The 26,491-nt window shown below is 38.2% G+C and overlaps 11 protein-coding genes across 11 annotated transcripts; 5 read left to right on the top strand and 6 right to left on the bottom strand.

The window, feature by feature from the left end:
- Nucleotides 1–250: 250 nt before the first annotated feature.
- HPF1 (mannoprotein) lies at nt 251–3,628 on the bottom strand (the record flags this gene model as incomplete). The annotated part of the gene is made up of 1 exon (XM_056225480.1): nt 251–3,628. The coding sequence occupies one exon, from the start codon at nt 3,626–3,628 to the stop codon at nt 251–253; it is 3,378 nt and encodes a 1,125-aa protein (XP_056079294.1).
- A 2,676-nt stretch (nt 3,629–6,304) lies between these two features.
- On the top strand, nt 6,305–7,054 carry ZPS1 (Zps1p; the record flags this gene model as incomplete). Its single annotated transcript, XM_056225481.1, has 1 exon — nt 6,305–7,054. One exon carries the CDS (start codon nt 6,305–6,307, stop codon nt 7,052–7,054), a length of 750 nt encoding a protein of 249 aa, XP_056079295.1.
- Nucleotides 7,055–8,486: 1,432 nt separating this feature from the next.
- SMKI15G0140 (M20 family metallopeptidase) lies at nt 8,487–10,232 on the bottom strand (the record flags this gene model as incomplete). Its single annotated transcript, XM_056225482.1, has 1 exon — nt 8,487–10,232. The coding sequence occupies one exon, from the start codon at nt 10,230–10,232 to the stop codon at nt 8,487–8,489; it is 1,746 nt and encodes a 581-aa protein (XP_056079296.1).
- A 4,684-nt stretch (nt 10,233–14,916) lies between these two features.
- On the top strand, nt 14,917–15,945 carry GRE2 (methylglyoxal reductase (NADPH-dependent) GRE2; the record flags this gene model as incomplete). The annotated part of the gene is made up of 1 exon (XM_056225483.1): nt 14,917–15,945. The coding sequence occupies one exon, from the start codon at nt 14,917–14,919 to the stop codon at nt 15,943–15,945; it is 1,029 nt and encodes a 342-aa protein (XP_056079297.1).
- Nucleotides 15,946–16,163: 218 nt separating this feature from the next.
- DCP1 (Dcp1p) lies at nt 16,164–16,862 on the top strand (the record flags this gene model as incomplete). Its single annotated transcript, XM_056225484.1, has 1 exon — nt 16,164–16,862. The coding sequence occupies one exon, from the start codon at nt 16,164–16,166 to the stop codon at nt 16,860–16,862; it is 699 nt and encodes a 232-aa protein (XP_056079298.1).
- A 140-nt stretch (nt 16,863–17,002) lies between these two features.
- On the bottom strand, nt 17,003–18,814 carry SPT20 (Spt20p; the record flags this gene model as incomplete). Its single annotated transcript, XM_056225485.1, has 1 exon — nt 17,003–18,814. The coding sequence occupies one exon, from the start codon at nt 18,812–18,814 to the stop codon at nt 17,003–17,005; it is 1,812 nt and encodes a 603-aa protein (XP_056079299.1).
- A 350-nt stretch (nt 18,815–19,164) lies between these two features.
- PEX11 (Pex11p) lies at nt 19,165–19,875 on the bottom strand (the record flags this gene model as incomplete). Its single annotated transcript, XM_056225487.1, has 1 exon — nt 19,165–19,875. One exon carries the CDS (start codon nt 19,873–19,875, stop codon nt 19,165–19,167), a length of 711 nt encoding a protein of 236 aa, XP_056079300.1.
- Nucleotides 19,876–20,101: 226 nt separating this feature from the next.
- Nucleotides 20,102–20,686, top strand: PSF3 (DNA replication protein PSF3; the record flags this gene model as incomplete). Its single annotated transcript, XM_056225488.1, has 1 exon — nt 20,102–20,686. The coding sequence occupies one exon, from the start codon at nt 20,102–20,104 to the stop codon at nt 20,684–20,686; it is 585 nt and encodes a 194-aa protein (XP_056079301.1).
- Nucleotides 20,687–20,794: 108 nt separating this feature from the next.
- On the bottom strand, nt 20,795–24,028 carry CTR9 (Ctr9p; the record flags this gene model as incomplete). Its single annotated transcript, XM_056225489.1, has 1 exon — nt 20,795–24,028. The coding sequence occupies one exon, from the start codon at nt 24,026–24,028 to the stop codon at nt 20,795–20,797; it is 3,234 nt and encodes a 1,077-aa protein (XP_056079302.1).
- A 304-nt stretch (nt 24,029–24,332) lies between these two features.
- Nucleotides 24,333–25,772, top strand: NOP8 (Nop8p; the record flags this gene model as incomplete). Its single annotated transcript, XM_056225490.1, has 1 exon — nt 24,333–25,772. One exon carries the CDS (start codon nt 24,333–24,335, stop codon nt 25,770–25,772), a length of 1,440 nt encoding a protein of 479 aa, XP_056079303.1.
- Nucleotides 25,773–25,815: 43 nt separating this feature from the next.
- On the bottom strand, nt 25,816–26,325 carry RIB4 (lumazine synthase RIB4; the record flags this gene model as incomplete). Its single annotated transcript, XM_056225491.1, has 1 exon — nt 25,816–26,325. The coding sequence occupies one exon, from the start codon at nt 26,323–26,325 to the stop codon at nt 25,816–25,818; it is 510 nt and encodes a 169-aa protein (XP_056079304.1).
- Nucleotides 26,326–26,491: the final 166 nt, after the last annotated feature.

The following is a 26,491-nucleotide window of genomic DNA, read 5'->3' on the forward strand; positions in this document are numbered from 1 at the left end:
ATGATATCCAAAAAATTTTATCATCCATGGGTCGGATGGGTCGGAAGAATGGTTATATGTGTTCGAACTATGCGGCTGTCAGTTCCTACTGACGGAAAAGTAACAGTTACAGCTCTCTTATTCAAAAAGTAGTATTAAAAAAGTTAAATTAAAAAAATACTTAAATGTTTACACTAAGCGCATATTGAACATATATTAAAAGAACTTGTTTTGTCTAAGGGGAGTACAGTCCACTCCTAGGTTAGAAAAATTAGTTGAAGAAGGCAAGAACGAAAATACCGGCCAAAGCATTCAGAGCGTTGGTGTTCAAACCAGCAGCAACACCTTCGGACTGAATAACGATACCAGTAGAGGATTTAGGAGCAGTAGTTGGAGCGCTGGATCCGGAGAAAATGGAAATTGCGCTAGATGATCCATAAACGGCAGTGGTCAATGAGGTTGCCTTAGGAGCCTCAGAAGCGGTAGTTGTGTAAGACTTTGGAGAAACAGTAGTTGCGGTGGCGGTCGAAGTAACTTCAGGAACTTGAGAAGTGATGATCTTGACATCACAGCCATTGTCGTCACATTGAGTAACAGTAGCAGTGTACGATTTTGGAAGAGCAGAGGTTGCTGTAGTTTCCTTAGGAGCTTTAGTGGTAACAGTCTTTACGTTACAGCCATTATCGTCACAGTGAGTAACGGTAGCAGTGGTGTATGATTCTGGGGACACCGTGGTAGTGGTGGCTTCAGGCGCTTCAGAAGTAACGGTCTTCACAACACATCCATTGTCGTCACAATGAGTGACAGTGGCAGTAGTATGTGACTTAGAAGATACAGTGGCGGTTGTTGTGGTTGGTTTAGGAGCTTCGGAAGTGACGGTCTTTACATTACAGCCATTATCGTCACAGTGGGTAACAGTGACAGTGGTGTATGATCTTGTGGAAGCGGTGGTTGCTGACGTTTCTTTAGGAGCTTCAGAAGTAACAGTTTTTTCACTACAGCCGTTGTCGTCGCAATGAGTAACAGTCACAGTGGTATATGACTTGGAAGAAACAGTTTTAGTTGCAGCGATACCAGTTGATGTAGTAACATGGCATCCACTTTCATCACAAGAAGTGATTGTAGCAGTGGTGGATGAACATGGAATGGTTGTGGTAATAGTGTAGGTGTTACCATTTGTGTCAGTTGTTTCCGAACAGGAAACAACGACTGTGCTAGTAGCGGTTGCATATGTTAGTGTTGTGGTGTAAACAGAAGCAGAACCTGAGGTCAAGGTGGAAGCAGAAGACGAAGCTGTTGAACCTGAGACGGAGGCACTTGATGAAGTGATTGAATCTGAGGCAGAGGCACCGGATGAGGTGATTGTACTAGAACCTGTAGCAGAGTTGGATATACTAGAAGTAACTGACGAAGCACCAGACGTGGTAGAAGTGGATGAAGATGTAGTACTAGAAGCAACGGCACCACCATAATTTAGGTAGTAGGCAGAGGCGCCTGCAAAGGTTCCTTCGGAGACGTTGAAGCTAGAACTAGTGAATCCTGTACCAATAGCAAAAGAGAATTGTCTGTTGCCTTGGGTTGCAGTCAAAACACCGGTAGCACTATCGTAGGATAGGCTAGTGACGTCAGCAGTAATGGCAATTTGGTTTTTACCAGTGTAGCCAACAACAGGAATAGGAGTAGTGTTGCTTTCGGTAGGGTCAACGGCAAGAACACCTTCGCCCTTGAATACAACAGTTTGACCAGTGAAGGTGTCTGGGTAGTGTAGGTAAAGGTTGCCAGAGATTATGTTGACAGTACCACTACCGGAAACAGGTTCAACAACCACGTAGGTACTTCCGTTGTCCAGGTTTATTTCACCGTTGTTAACTGATCCTTCATCTTCAGCTCTACGTTGCAAACCGGAGACAGAACCACCGTTGATGATAGCGTTAGAGAAAGAGAATGCACCAGAGTTTGAGTATGGAGAGTAAGTAACTTCACCTTTACTGGATTCGGATAAGCTTAAAGCAATGTCACCGCTGTTTGCAAAAGAGCCAGGTGTGAATGAGTATATGGAGGCAGACGAAGCAGCGGGTTCTTCAGCGTTGAAAGTACCAGAAACATCAAAATTTGGACCGGAAATGTCGAATTCGGTGCCTGGGTAAGTTGGCTTAGACTTTCTGACGAGCAGTGCACCACGAACAATCAAATCGGCTAAGAAACCGTATTTATCACCGTCAACTAGAGTTAATTCTCCACCTGCAGCAATTTCAACGGCTTCTGTTGCAATGACTGAACCAGTAAGAGTGAGATCACCACTGATTGTTGTTGATGGCAAATAAATAGTACCTTCGCTGGAGGAAAGTGAGTTGGATGCACTTGCACTTGTACTAGATGCTGAAGAAGTTATAAAGCTCGATGTGCCGGAAGTGATAGCACTCGAGGCACCAGAAGTGGATGAGGTTGATTGAGGAATTGAACTTGAGACGCCAGGAGCGGAGGAACCAGAGGCGGATGAGGCTGATGGGCCGGAGGTTGATGAACCTGATGGAATAGAAGATGCGGATGAGGCTGATGAACCTGAAGCGGATGAGCCTGATGGAATAGTAGATGCTGATGAGGTTGATGAGCCGGAAGCGGATGAACCTGATGGAATAGTAGATGCGGATGAGGTTGATGAACCTGAAGCGGATGAACCTGATGGAATAGAAGATGCGGATGAGGCTGATGAACCTGAAGTGGATGAGCCTGATGGAATAGTAGATGCTGATGAGGTTGATGAGCCGGAAGCGGATGAACCTGATGGAATAGTAGATGCGGATGAAGCTAATGGGCCAGAGGTTGATGAACCTGAAGCGGACGAGCCTGATTGTGTTATAGAAGCGGATGAAACAGAAATAGATGAAGTTGGTGGAACAGAGCTCGAAACTTCAGAACCAGAAGAGGCAGATGTAGCAACAGAGCTCGAAACTTCAGAACCAGATGAGGTAGATGGAGCAACAGAGCTCGAAACTTCAGAACCAGATGAGGTAGATGTAGCAACAGAGCTCGAAACTTCAGAACCAGAAGAGGTAGATGGAGCAACAGAGCTCGAAACTTCCGAACCAGATGAGGTAGATGTAGCAACAGAGCTCGAAACTTCAGAACCAGAAGAGGTAGATGGAGCAACAGAGCTCGAAACTTCCGAACCAGAAGAGGTAGATGGAGCAACAGAGCTAGATACTCCAGAACCAGAAGAGGTAGATGGAGCAACAGAGCTCGAAACTTCAGAACCAGAGGAGGCAGATGGAGCAACAGAGCTCGAAACTTCAGAACCAGATGAGGTAGATGTAGCAACAGAGCTCGAAACTTCAGAACCAGAAGAGGTAGATGGAGTAATAGAGCTAGATACTTCAGAACCAGAAGAGACAGATGTAGCAACAGAGCTTGAGGTAACAGACGAAGTTGTAATTAATTCAGTGAGAGAACTCGAGACATCAGTGGCGGATGAAGTCGACTGAACAATAGAACTACTAATTGAAACGGAACCAGATGAACTTGACGAAATAGCAGTAGATGAGCTGTTACTTGGGACTGAAGAACTATTGGTATAGTACTGGCCCAAGGCGCTTTGGGAATATAAGGCTAAGGCCAAAGCGGCTTGAAATTTATTAAAGCGATTGAGCATCTCTTTGACACAGGCGAGATTTTACCAGAAAAAAAAGCAACGATGGATATTTGCTGTTGCTAGATTGTGGACAGAATAAGTTTAACCATAAAATAATCGAATGGCAGAACCAATAGTAATGAAGTGAAATGACCTTTATATATGCTTTTTGGCCAGTATGCGCGGACTCTGGAAACATAACTGCAAAGATTAACCGTTGAGTTAGCTTAAATTTTTGTACACGCTTTTCTGAGGAAGCACTCGTAAGTTCTATGCGCGCGCGTTCCTTTAGCAACGAATGGGGGGTATCTTAATTTGTAAACAAAGACATTTAGCTGCTAATAACAACAAGCCCCCTAAAGAGTCTACAAACTGTGCAGGGCGTGGTCTAGCCCACTCTGATAAGGTAGTTGCAAAGTCTTTTTAGACAATTATCATTACCAAGAAAGCCACACAAGACAGGGCCTAATATCAAGACTATTCACTCAATTTGTCATGAAAAATCGCTATTTACCTTGTTTCCACTAAAAATTATTAACCAGTAATATCCAATTGGAATTGGATATGAGGACTACACACTTGAAAAAAAAAACAGAAAAATAATATACGACTAGGAGAAAGAAATAACTGAATAGCAACACATCCATCACCTTAAGGTGATAAAAAAATAGTGGTTGCCCTCCGTGACCATTTATCTCCGTGAACGCGAGATATTTGTTTTTAGATTCCTCAAGCGCATGTCCACCTCGTATTATTGCAACGCGAACGTGGGTTTTTCTGTTGAGAAGTGGCTGGTTAAGGCCCTGTAAAATACCACGCTGTTTTACAGGGCAGTATAATTTCATAGGGGAATGTGGGATTTGTCCATTAGTGGTAAACTGCACTGTCTTACGATAAGAACACTATCTTGGGCAGTTTAAAAGAATGTGGTTTTTTATTCGAATTATAAAAACACACCGGTAAGTACAAAATCGCGAGCGGGTGCATAGAATTGTACAATTATTGAAGTTAGTTAGCACCGTTTTTGCCATTCTCGCAGAAAAAGGCACAAACACATATATCAATATCCTGTAGTGCAGACTATCTCAAAGAAGTAGGAACTCCAATTCCTGTATGCGTCTGACCTCGGATTTTCTCTTCGACCAATGAGGGATAGTTATTTTTTCCCCTTTTTTGTTGATAGCTAGAGTATTGGATTATCTTCTAGGGTCGATCTTTACTTATGCCTTTGTCCAATTTGATAAGGTGACGAAACTTTTTATTCAGATTTGATTTTGTTTGCCTTCTTTTTCTTAAAGGGAGTTATACATTTGAGGTGAGAACGTTACCTTGAAAATCTTATCATAATCTTCATAAAACAAATGCCACCATTTTACCCAGGAGTATTGTAGGGTAGGGTATGACTAACCTCATTTTTGAGGGCATCTTTTAAGTTACAAAGTGCTTGACTGAGCTTTTTATGGGAGTTCAAATGGCCGCGTAATGTCCATAAATTAACCAACATTCACATTGTTTGCGCGCTTCTCTTTGGCGATTAATCGTGCAAATATAGTCACCGTATTCAATGTTTTGTCCGCCTCATCTTAGGTCTGTAACGATCATGGATGTATGCCATATTGAACTACCTAGGAAACTGTTTCTGGCAAAATCTCAAACGCCCTAGTAGTTGTTTTTTGGTTCTTTTTTAACTCAAAAGTGAGGTATGACATACGTACACGTAGCGGTAGAATTTCTTGTTACCTTGGATAGCTAATGTTGAGAACTTCTTTATTTCAATAACTCGTAGAAATTGCGCAAGATTTATTATTTATACAGTGTTTCAAGGACCACACTTCTGTTGATATAATTTTCATCATAAGGAGTAACGCCGAACAACGCAAAAATATATCGTCTACATAATGAAGTTTGATGTACATCATTTTGGCATCAAGACAAGCTTTCAGTCACTATCGACAGCTCACCTCTGAAAGGTCCTCATTTCGATGAGTTTAGTTGTATCATAGAATTATTATTATCAAAGAACCTCCGCCCGAAGGCTGCAAAGCCTTAAAATGTTCAGTTGTGCCGAAAAGGAAATATTGGGCAGCAAATGCCAGATAAAGTCTACCGCAATCGTAATGTCAGTAAACACTACGCTTGTGACATTTGGAGCATTTTCTTACTTAATACATATCAGCCGGTAATCCATGTTGCCGTTGTTTTCGAGCAGCATATGAATTACCTTTTATCTTGGCCCAAACCTAAATTACGGCGTGCATTGGACCAGCCCAGCCGCATTGCCCATAATGATGTGGCGGAAGCGAGGCACCTTAAAGGTGTTTAATGTAATTAACCTTCAGGGTCCGTGACCCTTAGGGTCTTTGAACTTGTGCGACTTTCACGTATGAAAAAAGATACTGTTTACAAGAATGTTGCCTCTCTGAAAGAAAAAGGAATTATAGTTTTTCTTCGAGATCATTTGGATAATAGTCTATAGAAGTGCCGTTCTTTACTGTATCTGTATCTTGAACTATCTACCAGGAATCTGTGGACGTCGCACATGACTCTCATATGTGGTCACACTTGATAGGTAGTCCATGAATTAAAAACGTATAAAAAGAGGACAGAATGAACTATCTTCGTTACCATAGCTTGATTAGAAATTAGGAACAAGCAATTGTTTCCATATATCAAATCTATATACAACTATAGCACATTATGAGAGCTTTTTCTGGTAAAACCGTGGTTTTTGCAACTGTTGCTTCTTTAGCATTGGGTTCTCCAATTAAATATGATACTAACTCGACTGTTGAGTTACAATCTTCTCTCACTCAGGAAGTTCTTGGTTGGGATCATGCAACTTTTCCCTCCATTTATCAAACCTGTAATGAAACTAATGCCAGAATGCTGAACGCAGCTTTCAAAGACACCGCTGAAATTACCGCTTATGGTAAAGACAGACTCTTGAACTACGGTGTGGATGACGTTTATTATAAAAGATGGTTTGGTAACGGTAGTATATTCACTGTCATGGGCGTTTTGGATCAATTAATGGAGGCATCCAAGGGTGGTATGCTTATGAGGTGTGATGATGCTGATGGTTTGTGTGCAGCAAATCCAAACTATTATGCGGGCCATCATCGTCAATCTTTTCCAGCAGAAACTGTCATTTGTGATTATTTTTACACCTCTAGAAAGCCGTTATCGACAATTTGCTTTGAAGGTACTATTGTTGATGTCGGTCCTAAACATTATGCAGGTATTGATATGTTACATCGTTACTTGCACGTTCCTACCATGAGTATGGATGGATTTATTGGTGAATATGCAGAAACTCTTGAAGAAGTTGTTGACTACGCCCAAAACAATGTAACGTTCGCTGTTAGAAATACCGACAATTACCTGTACTACCTTGCAGACGTTTATAGTACTTCTGTTATCCCCGGTGGCTGTCTTGGTAAATTATGATGAATAATTCACCACCTTGATAGGCTTTTATTTTCTATATGATAGATATTTGTTCGTATACATTAGGTAATCAATGATTTTATCCTCTTTTATCCAATTAGATCAGTATTTATATGATTACAAAATTTGTGACACTTTGCTGTTTCATTCTTCTTATAAGCCGTAAAAGATAGCAAACAACTTTTATACGCTGAGAATCTATCTTATTTTGTATAACAGTGAAGTGAATCATAGTGCCTTTTTTATATATGTTTTGGTTGCCATCCTTGAAACATATTCCGAGAGTAAACGTAGCTTGAGAGTACTTCGACTTTTCATTAAGTGTTTCAAGTTTTGTTCTTGCAATATTGAACAAATAAGCTATTTTACCTGCTACAACACTTTGAGACAGCAGTTCATACGATGACTTTACATCTTGTAAAACATAACAATATGTCGCAAGCATTTTTTTTACATTTAGGTGATTTTGGCAACATTCTTCGTTTATCAAATCAAATAGTTTCTCTTTGGACTAAGTGGTACAGGAAAAATAAAGCGTAAACTAACACCTTAAAAAGCATCCTCTTTATTTTATTCAATTATTAAGGCATTAATTTTGTTTTCAAACTAAATTTTTCGCTCAGGGATTCATATTCGATTAAATCGTCTTTTGATTGTAGAGTGCAGTAAAAAAAGTTGATTAGTCTACTTACTCATAGTTCCATTATTCCAGATGAGAAAAATAAAACCCGAGAAAAACCATCACAGCAAATACAATTTCACTAAGATAACTCACTCCAATACAACAGAGCTGGCCGTTGAAGCGATAGTTTTTAGTTTGATCATGCAAAAAAAATTAAAATATCCTAAGTAATTTCTGATAGAATACGAGGAAAGAAAATAAAAAGAGATTCCAAGTCAGGGCGAAATTCACATCTTTTGAATTAGTAAGTGTTGTTTTAAAGAGGCGTCAACAAAATACACTATGCATATCAGCACCTTTCATAACATAGTTGTGAATAAGGCACTATCAAAAGGATCATAACGCTTCGTTGACCCATAATCTCAAAATGATGTGAATAGCTACTATTTCACAGCTTAAATGTTCCAAAATAAAAGATGACTTCTGAAACCTCTTCTCCTACTATTCGGAATGACAGTTAGATACTTATATAGGACTATAATAGATGAGCAAAAGTAATGTTAAGTTTACAGCTTTTAACAACTTTAATTTCGCGATGTAAAACAAGAAACTGTGAATCTCGATTTGCTTTCATTTTTTTTGTACATATTAAAGCATTTCCGATCTTCCTCAAACTTTGATTATTGAAGAGCGTTTCAATTTTTGAGATGCTACTTTCGAATTGAAACGTTTAAAATTCTTAAAAAACAATGAACTGTTATACAAAAACTTGCTCAACTTGTATAAAATTCTTGTACAAAAAAATTACATTTAATCGTGGCCATATTCATTGACGTTAACAATGTACTCATAAACGAAAGCGACGGCTGAAACATGTGAAGAAGCTGAAATGTGTTCATTGACAGAATGAATTGTTTTCAATTGATCAAAGGGAAATATACCTGCAACAAACCTATAGATATTTCTGCTCAAGTCCCAATAATACTTCGTGTCAGTATTACCGGAAAACAAACCACCCGTAACGTAGACATCCGCATCTTCTTCCTCAGCCAGGATTTCGTTTTGAAACAGGTTTTGAACAGTACCCGCAAAAATGTCCCAAACATGTCCTGAGATCGGCGATACTGGAGCTGGCTCTAGCATCTTTTCACATGCTAAAGAAATGTGACCAAGCTTAGTTTCTGGGATAATCACTTCGTCATGGAAAGACAAACCGTAGCCATGCTTTTCGGCAATGACTTTAGCCCAGTACAAATCATTCTCTACAGTTTCATTAACGGATGAATGAATATCTACTCTGTGATTAACAACAAAGTTAGTTAATCCTGGCAAAGCATTCGCCTTGACACCACCGTTAATAACATCCACAGCTCTAGTTGTTCTTATCAAATCACGTATGTAGGGGTGAGATGCTGCAAATTCAGTTAAAACTTTTCTCTTGTTCTCATCTACAGGCGCTTCTAAGATTGCATCTCTGACGTGTGGCGGCAAATAACTAGAGTGTTCAGCAGCGCATTGTAATACATCGTAAACGGGGTTGTCAAGTGAGAAATTATATTCAAATGGGTGGTTCTCCATCATATATATCAATTCTGATGCAACACCAATGGTAGTATGGTCAGGTTGTACCGATGAATGACCCCCATGGCCATGAACTGATATCTTAACGTCAACGTAGCCCTTCTCAGCATTTACAGCTGCTGCAATGTATAGATTCTTATCCAGCCTTAGGAGTCCAGCACCTTCATCAATAATCGAAAACATACTATCCGGTCCGTATTTTTCTAGCAAAAATGGTGCTAAAGCATTGGCCCCCATTAAACCGCTCGATTCTTCATCAAACCCCATTGATAATATAACAGTTCTTTTCGTCCGGTAACCATCCGCAAGCAGTTGTTCTATACCTTCTAATTCAGCAAGCATTAAATTCTTACAATCATTGGAGCCACGACCCCAGACATAATCCGTTGCTGCTTCATAATGACCTGAAAATGGTGGATACTCCCAAGAATCCCACATTTCTCTATTAACAGGCACCACGTCCTGATGCGCCATAAATAGAATTGGCTTCAAACTCGGATCAGTACCTTCCCACGTATATATCAAACCTAATTTGTTGACTTTTTCTACCTTCAGATGAGAATGAATAAGGGGGAAAGTTTCTTCAAAATACTTGTGAAGTTTGAAAAACTCCGAATAGTAATCTAGGTCATCGTCTGGAGAAGGGTTGACGTCGTTAATTTCTGTAGGAATTTGAATGGCGCCAGACAACTTCTTTATCGAGTCTATTTTAAATTGCTCATCATTCAGGATCAAATTCACGGACTTATTGAACGATGGGCGATAAGATTCAGGTTTTTTACATTGTAGAGAAACAGGGCCTTTAAAAACAGAATTTGAGGCAGGTTTAGTAACGCTGCTAGTATAAGCTAGACACAATGTCAATAGTCCAAATAGTGGCAAAACAAACTTTTTGTATTTAGAATAGACAGAAGAGGCTGGTTGCCTTGAAGAAGGGACCTCATCTTGGAGAGGAGCGTGATGAGACTCAGTCATATAAGTGCTTTAGGAGATAAGGAAGAAGAAAAAGAGCGAAAGATTAGATATTCTATTTCTTCGATCAGTTGTGGTGGAAAGGTTTATCATATTTAGCCATACATTCTCCTATCTTTCCTTTCTTTAAGTACCTTTTAGGGAACATATAATGTTAAGGTTATTTTTTCCCAGAGACCCTGAAATGAAAATGAATCCGAAATATGTACTCCTTCAATTTGGACTATAACGCGCCCCTTCACACCCAAGCCAGTTCCGCAGTGCAGTAGGAGATGCGTATGTGAGGTTACAAAGAAGTGGAGAAAACAATCGGTGCTCAACTATGCTGTAGGAATACTCGATAAATTTCAATAAGAAAAATCCCAATAAAGCTTCTTACAATGACTCGAAATTATTTTTTGATAAATTTTATATGCCATCTAGCTATTTTTAGATAGATACTGGCATACTTGAGGTCCAGACAACTCTTCTGACTCAGGCTGATTTGCTTTCCCTTGTTGCGCTGTCGTTCGAGATAGAATAAAAGGCTTCAGAGCATCCTAAATGTGAGTTCACAGTTTAGAAAATTAGAATAGCCGAAGAACGTGACGACGCTACAAGTAAAAGATTTCTCCCATGACACAAAGTCCAAATTATTCATATCTTTCTAGTGACTCCCCCCACAGTATGAAATATTGTTCACGCCAAATTACTACGGTCTCGCGAGTTCCATAAACCTAAGCGCTACCAGAATACTCTTTGTAGGTCAACTAACGAATACGCACATCCACGACCATCTAAATCTTGCTCATAAGTGTCAACAGTCAAACACAGCATTACTTGCCTTATCTATCATCCTTCATGCTGGCTACTTTACAGATGTTGAAGTTAATCTGCCGATCCAAGTTTCTTGATACAGCTGCAACGTGATACTCTACAAATACCAGTGCACAAAATGGACGTGTCTACACCACATATACCATTGAAACGAATAGTTACATCACTAATCTCATAACTTAATCAAAACTTAACCTCACTCGCATGATGCTATGTGGTATTCATACGTTCCTTTCACAACATTATTTTTCACAATTTACAGGATTATACAAGAATGGCTCGTGAAATGGTATCAAGCCAATATAGTTGCGATAACTTACATGTGAAGGCAAATTGAGTTTCTAGGTTGATCTACCGGCTTATTTTTCATTTATTTTTCTATAAACCACACCCGACTATAATCTCTTCCTCCAGCGGTCCATGTCACTTGTGCGCCTCTCCAACAATTAATAGGAAAACAATGGGAACCTAGGAAAGCGATTCAAGACACAAGCTTCATTATGCTATTATCCTAATTGAGCATAATTTGAATATTCCTCCGATGATGTTCGATCGACTTAACCATAGAAAATAAATGCTATTCGATAAAAAGAGGAAACTAAAACTATGATTTCTAATTATGATTGCAAATCTTGTAGCACCCTCTGAGGTTTTATTTCAGTTAGTGTCGCATCTATGTTGCTTTTACTTGCTTTTCTCACGTGTGAAGCTTTGCATGATAATAACCTAAGAACATCAATATATGAACACCGGCGTCATGCTCTTTGGTTATATGTGGATACAAGTATAGTAACTCTACAGTTCTTTTATATGCGAAAATAGTGAGTTAACCTACAACAAGATAGCTTAATAAGTCTATTATACATAAATTGAAGTTAACAAGATGAAACGCATGAATTTAAACTGCCAATGACAGGGATCTGTGCACCACGGAATGCCAAGAATGTTCGATCAATATAACGAACTCTCACATGTATTAGTAAACTACAATTATTGTACAACCGCATGTCCGTATCAGGATAGAAAGGGAAACTTTCACATACGAAATGACGGCCAAAATAAATATCTGATAAACTAGCTTACCGCTTTATGTCATGTCAAAAGCACTCGCTACATAGAGAAAATCTCTATCTGCGCCAATTGGTAAACTCAACCTACATAGTTAAAAGGTAACCGAAAGTATTCCTTTGTCAACGTTATTATATTTGGAAAAGTTGTCAATATTATAGTGTGTGCATATGACTTACCGCAAGTATTATTTTCCTAAAATAGATGCATATTTTTGTAATAATACGTGGGAGTTTGCGCAGATACATTTCTTGGCATCTCAAAAAACGTATCCTCATTATGTTGTTTATCCTCACGGTTATAAAACACATACCTCTATATCAATGATCAAAATTTTATCAAAAGAGAGTAGATATTTCAAGTTACTTCAAATTTATTCGGAAAATAATTATTAAACAATGGTAGAAGAAGAATGATTAGTTTTGGATAACGTTCTCTGTTGTGTTGGTGGCATTCTCTGCGAACTATACACCAGATTGGGAATGAATCACAGGCGGCCAAACCTTGGGCTTACAAAAAACAATTCGACAATCACTCCACCTACTTTACCACTATAACAATCTTCCGTGTTTGATCAAGAAGTGGGCGTTGATATACTATGGGTTGAGTGGGCGATTACTTCCAGAAGAGGAAAATTCAACCGTAAATCTTCCTGTATTTTTCGCTCAAATAATGGGGGTACTTGTCTCATTCAACAAATACATTTGCTACAGGAGATTCCCATCATTGATTTTTTCTAGCTTCAGTATTTCGACATCTGCGATTTTTTGTTAGTAGTAATGGCAGCCACTTTGCGCACATTTATATACTACTTTGTCCACATCCGTTTTACAACCATTTTACAAGTCGTTTTAAGGACTTGTTCCACTGTCTTTTCTTATTATCGCAGTTTATTGGAAATATCGTTAACAAGTGGTATTTTCACTTTAAGGAAAGGTCTATATCACAGACAGGTTGCATTTTTATAAAAAAACCAACATACACTATCAACAACCATCCATTATTTATTCATTCTTTAGATGTATTCATGGTATTCCACTCATCACTTCTACATCAAGCCAGCCATGAAGGCGGTTATGAAACATTACACCAATGATGGAGAGAAGGTGATATATAAGGAAGTGATGTCCCGCCCCATTTTGTCTCTGAACTTCTTGCGGTTGTTTTATACATGGCTTGTTGTTCATCAGAAGACATGCACAAGAGCTTTTCTTGAAAATTCACTGAATTTTAGTCGTTGGATTCTATAAAAGTTTATTTCATTGTATTTGGCTGATTTAAATTTTTATATGGGTTTAGTTGCAACAGTTGTCGTTTGATTTGTGCAAGTGTTTTACAAAATGGCTGGGAAAGGTTATTTTGAACTTGACAAGAAAATCTTATGGTTTTCACGGTTGCAAACATCAGCGTAGATAGTGAAGGAGGTGGTTAACCGATTGTCAGACACATGAAATCGACCTACTTCCAGGCCAGCATTATCAGAATGATGGGTAAAGACGGGTTTTTGAAATTATCCCTTTCTATTCACCCAAGTTCAAAATATCCCGCCAAAATAAAATGTTGCACAGAATCCAGAAAGATTTACTAAAACATGGTACGAATAATGATGGGAAGAAAATATCCTGTTTAATGGGGCTTATGATGGCTTTGAGAGAGATGTTGAAAGTTTTGATAGTGTATACTTGATTTGTCCTCACTCAGGTATATATGCATGCTCACCTTTCTTGAAAAAATGTGGTCCCTTATTCCATAAAATTAACATGCATAAAATTAACTCGGCTTGGATGGTGCGATACGTGGAAGAAATGACATCTATAAATTATGAACCATGCATCCCAGAGATTGAATCAAGCCAGTTATTTTTGGATGGAAGACACTGGTTCGATTTCAGCTTTCGACAAATCCAAAACGATCACAAAAAATTTTATAACCACTATCACAGGCTTGACGATAGTTCAAGATACCCTGTCGAAAACCCCGCTGTAACGTTTGCAATTCAAAGTTTCTCTCGCAAAGGTATCCAAGGGTTTTATCTATAAGTAAGAATTTTGACTATTATATTGTCATGTATTGCAGTGCTTACCAAATTCGTTCACCTAGCAATGCTGCATAATATTATATTCTATAACCAACTCCTTTTCAACCTGGAAAGCACATTAAGCTAGGAAACAAGGTTAAATACCACGTTCCACGTTAGCCTTCTAGCTTTCTTCTGTCCAGGTAAAGAGGCCAGAATGGCTAAAATAAAAAGCCATGGGGAAGCGGGCCAAAACTGCTAAATGCGTTCTTGTGGAAATACAAGTCTTCCCCAATATCATAGCCCACAATTAAAAGGGATGTGACAAGTTTTCAGCGTCAACCACGTCATATTTACGAATTCTTAAAACAAGAAAACAGCATCGGTGTTACAATAAATGGTTGAAATATGTTTTGAAGTGATTTTCAACTACCCTAACTCTTTTTATGCTATCAGTACTGTAATGCATTTTCGTCTAACAATTGACCACCATATCCCATATTTATAAGCATCGTCACCAAGAAGTTATCCAAGGAGGCATATAATAAATGGCATGTAAATCAATATTGCTTCATTACGTAATAAAGAGAATTATATAACGTCGACATGCGCTGTAGAGAGATTTCTCGGGGTGGATTCCAATCTTATGAAAAAAAGGAAAAGTGCGCCATTAAGAAAAGAATCCCTAGTGTTTCAACTATATAAAGGGGGAAAAGATAGTCCTTTTATTATCAATTAGTTGTGATCAGATGCAGAAAAACAGCATAAAGTATTACGACGGCAAATATGTCAGTTTTTGTTTCGGGTGCCAACGGGTTCATTGCCCAGCATATTGTCGATCTCTTATTGAAAGAGGACTATAAGATCATTGGTTCTGCTAGAAGTCAAGAAAAGGCCGATAGGTTAATGGAGGCTTTCGGTAACAACCCAAACTTTTCTATGGAGATTGTTCCAGACATTTCTAAATTAAATGCATTTGACCACGTTTTTCAAAAGCACGGTAAGGACATTAAAGTAGTCTTACATACGGCATCTCCTTTTTGTTTTGACATCTCTGATTGTGAACAGGATTTGTTAATTCCCGCACTAAATGGTGTTAAAGGAATTCTCAGTTCCATCAAGAAATACGCTGCGAGTACCGTGGAACGTGTGGTGCTAACTTCTTCCTATGCAGCTGTGTTCGATATGGCAAAGGAAAGCGATAGGTCTTTAACATTTAATGAAGAATCCTGGAATCCAGCAACCTGGGAAAGTTGCCAAAGCGACGCTATTAGCGCTTACTGTGGTTCCAAAAAGTTTGCTGAAAAAGCAGCTTGGGAATTTTTGGAGGAGAATAGAGACGCTGTAAAGTTTGAATTAACTGCCATTAATCCGGTTTACGTTTTTGGCCCTCAGATGTTTGACAAAGATGTGAAAAAACACTTGAACACATCTTGTGAGCTCGTCAACAACTTGTTGCATTTGTCACCAGAGGACAAAATACCTGAAATGTTTGGGGGATATATTGATGTTCGTGATGTGGCAAAGGCTCACTTGGTAGCTTTTCAAAAGAGGGAAACAATTGGGAAAAGATTAATCGTATCAGAAGCTAGGTTTACTATGCAGGATATCCTGGATATACTTAATGAGGACTTCCCCGTCCTAAAGGGTAAGATTCCAGTGGGTAAACAAGGTACAGGTGCTACTCACAATACTCTTGGTGCCAATCTCGATAATAGTAAGAGTAAATCACTATTAGGTTTCAAGTTCAGGAACCTAAAGGAGACCATTGACGATACTGCTTCCCAAATTTTAAAATTCGAAGGTAGATTATAAAGCTATGAATGAAATAGATAGTGATTATATAGACTTTAGCATACTTTTATTATTATATTATCTAGTACGCCCGCTTATTTACTTTTCATATATTGCTTAAATATGCTGCGAAAACTGCGAAGAAGCTAGAAAAAGAAGAAAAATTAAAGAGAAAACAATAGAGAAACAGTTAGACAAGTGTATATTTTTAGAACATACTAGAAGAGAAATTGTGTGCAATGACTGGAGCAGCAACAACCACAGCAGAGAACTCTGCTACCCCATTAGAATTTTACAGAAAAGCTCTAAATTTCAACGTTATTGGGAGGTACGATCCCAAAATAAAGCAACTACTTTTCCACACACCACATGCTTCGCTGTATAAATGGGACTTCAAGAAGGACGAATGGAACAAACTTGAATACCAAGGTGTTCTAGCTATATATCTTAGAGACGTTTCCCAAAATATCAATCTTTTATCCATTCCTCCACAAGAAACAGACATTTTTGACTCGCAAAATGGTAGTAATAACATTCAAACAAACAATGGCGCTGACAATAGTAGCAGGAACAGCAATGGAAACGGGAACGGTTTTAAGAATAACGATTCGTTAAGTTACAACTGCGGTAAAACCCTAACTGGAAAAGACATATACAATTACGGATTGATCATACTAAACAGAATCAACCCTGACAATTTCTCCATGGGTATTGTTCCCAATAGTGTGGTGAATAAGAGGAAAGTATTCAATGCCCAAGAAGATGCACGTAACCCACTAGAGTGCATGGGGGTTGAAGTGAAGGACGAGTTGGTTATTATTAAGAATCTAAAACATGAGGTGTATGGCATATGGATTCATACAGTAAATGATAGAAAAAACATCTATGACCTGATAAAGTACCTTCTAGAAAATGAACCAAAAGATTCATTTGCTTAAGCACAAAAGCAATATCCCCAACTAAGGAAAAAAAAATGATGTACTTTAATACAATATATACGTACATACCTATATACATACATATATATATATATATATAGATATACGTATATATAAAAATGATAACTCTATTAGGTAAGTTATGAGATTGTAGTAGAAGAGGGTGTACTACTTGCACTCTGTTTCTTTTTAGTCATTCTTTTCTTTTTAGGGGCAGGTGTGCCACTCTCACTCTTTTTTGCGTTCTTTCTAGGTCGCTTGACCTTAGGTTTATCTAAATTGTTATTGTTATTGTTACTAGCAGCATTGTTGCTGCTCCTTTTGTTTGCATTTTTCATAGCTCCACCATTTTGTTGCTGCTCCAAGGCTTGCTGTTGTCTTTGCAATAGCTGCTGTTGGGGGGTCAATGGCGCTGTCATTGATATTCTGGCATTAAAAGGAGTCGGGTTGATATTTGCACTTAATGCCTGCTGTTTCCTTTTCTCTTTATTTATTCTCCATTGCTCAATGAATTTCAATCTGCTAAATTGATTATTATCATTGCCCATGGTAGAGCCCACTGCAGCAGCAGCCGCCGCCGCCGCCAAAGCTACTTGGTTTCCATTGGCCAAACTGTTATTCCTTGTATTCGATGCAGAATTTGAAGTTGAGGACGCAACTCCACGAGCCCCATTGGAATTTGAGGTCGCAATCTCCATCGCATTTTTGGTAAGTGAAACAGCAAACGTGGAGTTCGTTATTGTCGTCGTGCGTTCATTCATAATCAACATCAACTGTTCATAATTCGAACTATGTTGTGGAAATTCATCGTGCTCTTCAATATGTCCCACAACACCCTTTGTTCCTTCCCTTGTCGATTCAGTCCGGTGTTCGTGAACAAATGATTTTTTTTGGTCGTCCCAATGAGGTTCTATAAAAGCGGTATCTTCCAACATGTCTCGGTGCTCGTACGGATTCAATGGAACGTTTAGTGATAAATTTCTCTTTGTAAGTGTCAATATTTCAGATTCAAACTGTTGATAAATGCTATCAGAAAACCGTGCATTGTCTGCGTAAGACATCATGTCATAGTAGGTAGTTAAGTCGTTTGGTTTCAAAAGTGTTCTATATACTCTGGGTCGTTTAAAGGAAGTCTTCTTATTAGCTGCGTTGGTGCTTGTATTCGTCACACCACTATTCGGTTCAGACGGCTGCTGGATTTTGGAGTTGTCTTGTGTGTTACCATTATTTGAAGGAGAAGAGGAAGTTGTATTGGAGTTATGCTTGCCCTCTTTAGGGCTGACATCTACAGTATTTGTATGGTCATAAACTTGCAAAATGAGGTTTCCTTCATAAAATTGGATATTACAATCCCTTAATACTTCCATAATAGCATCGGGAATCCTGCCTCTGGCAACATATTCTAAAAATTCTTTCAAGGTTTCGTTATTTTTGGTTAATATTAGACCATCGCTTGTAAGTTCAGGCTGTTTTTGCTGCTGTTGTAATCTGCTATTAGCAGGAGCACAAATCTTATAATTATTCTCATAGATATGGAATTCAAAACTGTGTAAATACTGCTCATACTTTTTCAAAATTGAATCTGCATCTTCCACAAAATTATAAAGTCTTTTCGGTCTTTTGTTTAGGGTCATGAGCATTTGATAAAATTGGGCCTCATAATTTTGCAGAGCTTGTTGTTTTCTCTGCTGTTCGAGTAGCCTCTGTTGTAGTAATAATCTTTGTCTTTGTTGCAATTGCTGTATTTGGTCTCTCGTTAAAGTCCTTGCGCTATCATTAACATTATTATTATTATTTGCTCTCATAACAGGATGATTTACACTCGCTACCGTAGAATTCATAGGAGGTGGTACGTTGACTGGGCTACCTGGCGAACCCATATTAGGCGTTGTTGCATTTACAGGAATACCAAACACATGAGGATCGTTTCCTGTCGGACTATTGGCACTCATATCTAAAGGTGTGAGCACAAATCAACCGTTACTGATTACTTCTGATTCTCTTGAAGACTACTCCTCTCATTCCTCTATACATAAGTTGATCATCTTGGTACTTCTTCATGGTTGATGTTCGCCAGATATCACCAGCGGGGTAACCATATCAAACAATGGTATAGCAATTGAAATATTATATGAAAATAGATACAAAGAAATGAATGACACGAGATACTGTCTCTCAGACACTTATACAAGTATTAACATAGAACGTTGGATCATATACATAATGAGTAGATTATTGGGGAAGGTAGAATAGAGTAAAAACATAGAGTAGCGAATCGAAAAAAAAAAAAGATAATATAAAGTCATGTCATTTTCCACATATCTTGCATACCAAGAATGGAAGTTACAACACCAGATAACGCAACATACTCCTCGCTGCTGGTTAAGTATCCCAAGTTGTTAAGGACGATAAACGAGTCTGCAGCGTCCCAGAATAATCTTCTTAATGCAGAATACCTGTCTTGATAGGCCTTCCCTAATACTTTCTTGTGATCCTCTTGCTCACCACCTTGGTTTTGTGATTTTGCGTTCGTGAAGGCAGTGATTTGGACGTGCGATGTTTGAATCTTGCGAAGATCCATAGCCAAACCGCTTAAAAGACCAAACAACCAACACCAATTGGACCACCGTGGTATTTTCTTACCAGTAAGGATAGTGACCGGAAGCACTTTCAGAATTCTTAAAAGATTGATCTGGTCTAACGACAAATATGCAGCGAAAAAAATATTTTTCAATACATTGCAGATTCTGACTACGTTGTCACTGGCTAATTTGTTGTCGTAAAACTTAGCAGCTGCTTGCAAGTGGCTTAAAGGTTTCAAAAACCTCAGAAACTTTCTTACTGTGGTAAATTGGGCTTGTAATTGCCTGGCCAAAACAGAGGAGTTCTGAACAGCCAAAAATCTGGCTAGATACTGTAGCAATCTCAGAATCTTTTCTCTGCCAGCCGAACCATCTAAAAATTTGACAAATTTCGTCACAGAAGGATGATACACCACTGTATCGCAGACCATGTTGATGTATATTACTTGTTGAGTTCTTTGAATTACTCTGAGTGGAAAGAATGACTAATCCTGTTGTTGGAGTCATTTCCCTTTTATATTAGTAAATGATATATCCATCGCTTCGGGTGCTCCGAGATAAATGCCGACGCGTAATGAAAATCGCAATGGAATTGGTTTTAGATTTGCTATTGTTATCGTTGTTCATGTTCTGGAAAAGAAGTCAAGTATAGGTGGGATGGGATACTATGACATTGAGGATGTTCTAGCAGATGGGACAGACTTTCCTTGCAAGTTCCAATATGATATTCCGGGCCTTGGATATCTGGAAAACAACCCAGGACGACCCATAACGAAAAACACCAAACTAAATCTACCGTTGTGGTTAGCAAGAATCCTGGCAATTGTAGGCGGTGACGAAGTCCTGGTAGATGAAGATCCTGTACCGTTTGTGGAGCTTTTGCCCCCAGATATGTTTTCTACCAAAGTTGTGAACGCTATCAAGACAGATCCCGTGGCCCTGGACTTACATTCGATAAATTCACATTTCTTTAGCTTGGCCATAAAATGGATAACTTTGTTTAGTGAAAAGGAGTTAGCCAATGTTGTTAGTGAGTTGCTTTTGCAGCGTGCACAAGAACTTAATCATCACGCTAGTAGTTTATCAATTGATCTCAATGCGGATTCGGCAGCAAAAAATCCAACAAATACTAATATAGCAACAAGCACATTCTTGCTGAAACTAGACGAAATGGAAAAGGACATATATAGAAAGTCACACGAATCCTATAAAGAGACCAAAAAGTGGATGTTTAAAAAATAACACATTTTTTGTTTAGAAATACACTATATTATATAATTATAGAAAAAAGGCAATAACAATACAATATTACGTTTTTTCAAAGTCTTGTTTCCCACTTTCCACCCCTTCTTAGAACAACCCATCGTTGTCGTCATTATCTTTGATGTCATCATTATCATCTTTTTTGTTTTGTTCCGACCCACTCATCTGTGCTTCTTCCTCATCACTATCTTCAATAAACTCACTCGATAATTGTGATTTTTTCCCCTTATTATGAGAAGGCTTTTTCACTACATCATCTTCATCTTCGTCGCTATCAGAGACCGTCTTTTTAACAGCTTTCCTTTTTTTGGATTCATCATCATTTTTTGTTTTTGTTGATCTCCTTCTTTTTTGTCTAGGCTTTTCTTCGTCATATTCATTGTCCTTTTCAGAAAGGTCTGAATCGTCCTTAACAGTGTGTTCACTTATGGCCATGGCTTCACGCTCTTGAATTAACTTTTGTGCTTCATCTTGCAATCTCCTGTACTCCTCCGCTTGTTTTTCCAATTTCAAACGTCTGGCTACCTCTTCTTGTTTCATTCTTTCTTGTTCTTTTAATTCGTTTTCTTCCAGAATTTTACGTGCTTCATCAATTTTAGCGTTCTGCTCTTTTTCAAAATCTTCTTGCTCATTCAAAGAACGTTCTAATGCACTTTTCATGGTGGTCTCACCCAATTGAATACGTTGTTCCAATTCCTCCTTAGGAATCATATTAAATTCTTTCAAGTCATTCAACTCTTTAAACAGTTCCAAACCTTCTTTCAAACCTTCCAAGGAATCCCTGATTTGCTGAATTGTCCTAAATTTAGGATTTGATCTTCTTAAAGTTTCTGCTATCTGAAACTGTAACAAAGCTATATTAAACTTAACACTAGGAATGAACTTACTTTTATAAGACTCTTTAACGAAAAGATCTAAAGCTGTTTTAGCATTCTCTAACGCTTTTTGGTAAAAACTTACAGATCTTTCTTTAATAGCACGTGCATACCAAGCTCTGCCCAATAAGTTCAGAATATGCGGTCTTGTATTTTTATTCTCGAATTTTTTCAAAACTAGTTCATAATTTTCAATGGCTTTACCATATTCGCGCATTTCCAAATAGCAATGTGCAAGATTCAATTGAACATCTTCATTATCTAAAGAGTCTCTTACTTTCCTCAAAATCTCCAAAGCAGGTCCCATCCTTTTACTTTCTGCAAAAATGATTGCAACACCTTGAGCGGCAAATATATTGAACGGATCGACTTGTAAGACTTTCTGATATAATTGAATGGCTTTCAAATAAGAATGCTTCGATTTTTCTTGTTCCTTTGGATTTCTCGACTTTTTTCCATCTCTAGCAATAGTTACGTATAGATTAGCTAAAGAGATTAGGGCATAAGCGTCATGAGAATTATATTTCACCAAGGTTTCCTTGTTATGACTTGTGCTCTTTTCGTTGTTTTTTCTTTCTTTGCTATTTTTTAAGTACCAACCATAAAATGAACGAATCTCTAGATCTGACTTGTTCACTCCTAACAAATTATTCATTTCTGTACTCATAGTCGAATCGTCAATTTCTGACTGTGCAAATTTGAGGTACAAATTTCTTATTCTTGCTGCAATATAAGTCGGGTGTGAAGATATAATCTGGGAATATATAGATTCCGATTTTTCGCATTCATTTTTCTCGTTAGTCCTAGCAATGTTATATTCCAATGTAATGCTGACACTATTGTCTGTATTACTAACTCTTGCCTTTGCTTGTTTAAAAAAGTCATCAGCTTTCGCGAAGTCACCGTTAATGAAGTGGTAACAAGCCAAATTATTGAGTACTTCCAACGGAATTTCTTTCTTGATGAATTCCATTTCCTCCAAAGCTTTGGAGAGATGATCTAAGGAAGTTTTATATTGGTTCTGTGATTCATAAAGTTGAGACATAACAAGAGAAGCTCTGGAGATAATTAATTGATTTTTTGTGGCAAGCGCTAATTTCACGTATCTTTCTAAATACTTTAAAGCCTTTTCATTTAGAATGGTTTGTTCTTTGGAAGGGGTGTTTTTTGCAGCGCTAGCATCAAAGGCTTTACCGGCATAAAGCATGCCCAGGATATAGTTTAATTCCTGTAGATTTTCATTTGTCTTGTATAAATTTTCAAAAGTAATAATACTTTCCTCCAATAAGTTGCTTTTTATCTGAGTCTGGCCCAGCCCTAATTTCGCCAGCAAGTTTTCTTCATTTTTTTTTAAACTTTCTTGAAACATGATGAAGGATTTACGATAATCACCTAATGCATAATGTGCCCTACCGCACCAAAATGAAGATTCAGATAGGACAGTTTTGGCTATTAAGGAGCTCATTTTCAAGATTTTGTGATGATAAATATTTAAAACAGTTTGATAATCGCCTTTAAAGTAGTAGTAAGTTTGTAATAAGGTTAACAAAACAGGATTATGCTGGTTCTCGGAAAAAATATTGTTCAAGTCACTCAATGCCTTCGAAAAGGCTTCCTTAAATGTTGTGTCATTCGTAGAATTGGTTAAGGAGTCATAAAACTCACCTAATAGTACCAATATTGAGGCACTTGTGTTCTTTGGATTTATTTGTAGAGCTCTTTGCCACGATTTAATCGCCATTTTTGGATCCTTTAATTGCCAAAAGCACAGACCAATTCCAATACGAGGATCCGGTTGTAGCACAGGGTTGATAACCAGTAATTCTTGGAAAATTTTCAAACCAGCCATATAGTTCTTCTTTTGGTATAACAATTTTGCCCTTAGAAGTAAAAATAAACAATTGGGTTTCGATTGTCTACCGGACCTATGATCTTCGGCATGAATACTCTTCACAAACAAGTCTGAGGTTTCCAAGGCCTTATCATAATGGCCACGCTGGTAATATAGCTCGACTGTGGCTAACATATTACCAATCCATGTAGGGTCAAATCCAATAGCATCCTTTAAATTTAATTCAGCTTGGGTGAGTTCATGTTCTTTTGTTTCCACACTAAGAGATTGTCTCTTGGCTAAATTCAAATGCGCCCAGGTTAAAAATGTATGCAATGATGCTCTTTCAGAGTTTTGAAAAACATCTAAGGCCATTTCAATTAGTTTAATACCTTCGTTGGTTTTCCCATGATTGCAATAGGCAAGAGCAATGGTCAACCAATGTTCCTTCTCAGAATTTTCCTCAACTAGTAAAGTCTTCAAATCTGTAGGATCATCCGGCAAATCGGTTTCTAAATCGATGCCCACCAATTCTTCCGAGGCCTTCAGTGGGATATCTAAGGAAGTGGGCCATTCCATAGACGGGTACCCTTCGACTTTAATTGCGTTTGCCATATCAATTTTTTGTTCCCAACACAAATGGACTAGGCTATTGGAACTTTGCACAGAAACACCCTTATGATGGTTTTAGAACTTTATTAATAGCACTCTATAATTCTAATATTATCCTCTTTTCCTTTAAAACTGAATAATTTTTCGTTCGAGGAAAAGTCACATTACGGGTAACAAACGAATTGTAACATGAAAATTTTCAGTAACATAGCGATGAGCTTAAAGCATATTTGTTGATTAGCGAGGAAGATATAGATCTCTGCTATCTAGACCATGTGTGCGGTCAGGACTAAGGAAATTAAAAGTGATGAATAGCTTGATTCAAAAGAGAGTTTTTGTCGGCAACATCTTTCAAAATGCAGACGATTGTTATTCAGAATTACTAGATCGGTTTGGCAAATTTGGTGACTGCAAAGACGCTCAGTTTGAAAAACATAATCACTTTGCGTTCATTAATGTGAAATTTAACGATGAGACAGCTTTCAACAGGTTGAAAAAGAGCTTTAATAATGTCAAGTTCAAAGGAAACATTTTGAAGATTGATGAAGCAAAGCCAAATTGGGAAACTAGCTGGGCGGAACAACATGCAAAGGACATCAAGGAAGATATTATTCAAAATCTTAAAATGAAAAAAAAGAATTGGGAACATTATAAGAAGATGGAAAATGTAGCGAAAACCTGGAAGGATCATAAAGAAGTTATTGCAGGTAGAATGAGGGAAGCACCAAGGAAAAGAGGGCAAACGAGAAACATCACGTTCAGGATTAATGTTAATGGATCATTGAAAGTTTATAAATGTTATAAAACTAAGTTGTGGGGTTATGAAAGAAACAAAGAATTAAACGATCTTGTGTACAAATTTACAAATAATTTCTGGAAAAACGGGTATAATCATATTGTTGATAGACTGGATTACAGTCGTGCGGCCAAACCCGTTAGGTTCACTAATGGGCTGAAGCAGTTAACCATATCAAAAGATGAAAACGCTAGTGATGAGAAGACAGACAGCGAGGAGAATATGTCAGAAGAAGAGAAGGAGAAAAACAACGTTATTCTGAACGACTTATTAAAGGAGTTTGATTTTGATAAGCCAATGCCTCTAAATGACTCCGACGAAGAGCACCTGGCAGAACAGGAGGGGAAAGAAGCAGATGCTCCAGAAGATGAGGACGTTGAACTGGAAAAAGTTTCCGAAGTAAATGTTCCAGAAGAAGAGGGCGCCCTACCAGAAGAGACTTCAAACAAAAAGAAAGAACACCACGACGATGGACAAAAGGATCAAGAATTTATTCCAACTTTTTCCAAAGAAGTTGGTCAAGGTACAATAAGCAACACCGAGACATTAAGAAACATATTTAACCCAACCGAGACGGAATCTGTATCGCAATTCAAATTAATTGAAGATTCAGATAATGATATTGATCATGGGAAAGATGTTGACGTGAACGAGCAGGAGAAGGAAGTAAATAAATCTCACAGATCAGACGCCACATCTCCGTTATCGCAGACGTCTAAAGATAAGGATAATAAAAACTTCTTATTTTTTCCTCATTTGCAGTCGCCATTTTTAGTAGGGCAAACGCAACTGAGTAAAGTACGGGCTAGTGGGAAAGAAACAACACTATCGAACTGGGATGAGGAGTTTTGGGCTAACAGAGGTAATTGGACCCGTGATATGAGGCGCAAAATGAAAGATGCATTGAAGCACCGTAAAAGAAAACAATCAAAAAACGGGTTTCTTTTATAGTGAGTATGTACATGTATATAATTTTGACATCTCTATCGCTTTCTTAGAAAGCATTTTTACCAAATTTAACAGCCATTTCCACAGCGGCAGCGCCCCAGTCTTCCCCATGGTTGTGCATGGAGTGTGCCTCATCGATGCCTGCTCTAGCCAGGGCTTGTTCTTCAGTCATACAAGTTAAAAGGCCAAAAATGACGGGCATGTCGACCTTTTCCTGTAGGCTCATCAATGCATGAGTGGTCGAATCTGAAATGTATTCAAAGTGCATAGTACTACCTTTGATAAGAACACCGATAGGGATAACAACATCCAATGGTTCCCCTAACTTGGCCTGTTTGTCAACAAACCTCTTGGTCCCCCAAGGCAGCTCGTAAGATCCAGGAACGGTTTCAATTATTATGTTCTTTTCATCGACACCGAGAGAAGCCATTCTTTCAATGGCACCTTTCACTAGGGCGTCGATAATAACACGGTTCCAACGGGCGTGAATAATTCCAACTCTAATTTTGGACCCATCGTAAACTTGATCTGGTTTTCCTAATCCTTTGACTGCCATTGTGTGCTACGTTTGACTATATAATACCTATATGTTTTCTGCTTTCTCAGTGACAATGTTTAGTAGCTCTCTTTTTATGTGAATGAACACTTTCCTCTTACTCATGGAGAAAAAAAGAAACGGAAACCTCCGGAAAATTCTCCGCTTGCACAGTAACTCACTATAC

Source organism: Saccharomyces mikatae, assembly GCF_947241705.1.
Source record: "Saccharomyces mikatae IFO 1815 strain IFO1815 genome assembly, chromosome: 15".
In the NCBI taxonomy this organism is placed as follows: Eukaryota; Fungi; Ascomycota; class Saccharomycetes; order Saccharomycetales; family Saccharomycetaceae; genus Saccharomyces; species Saccharomyces mikatae.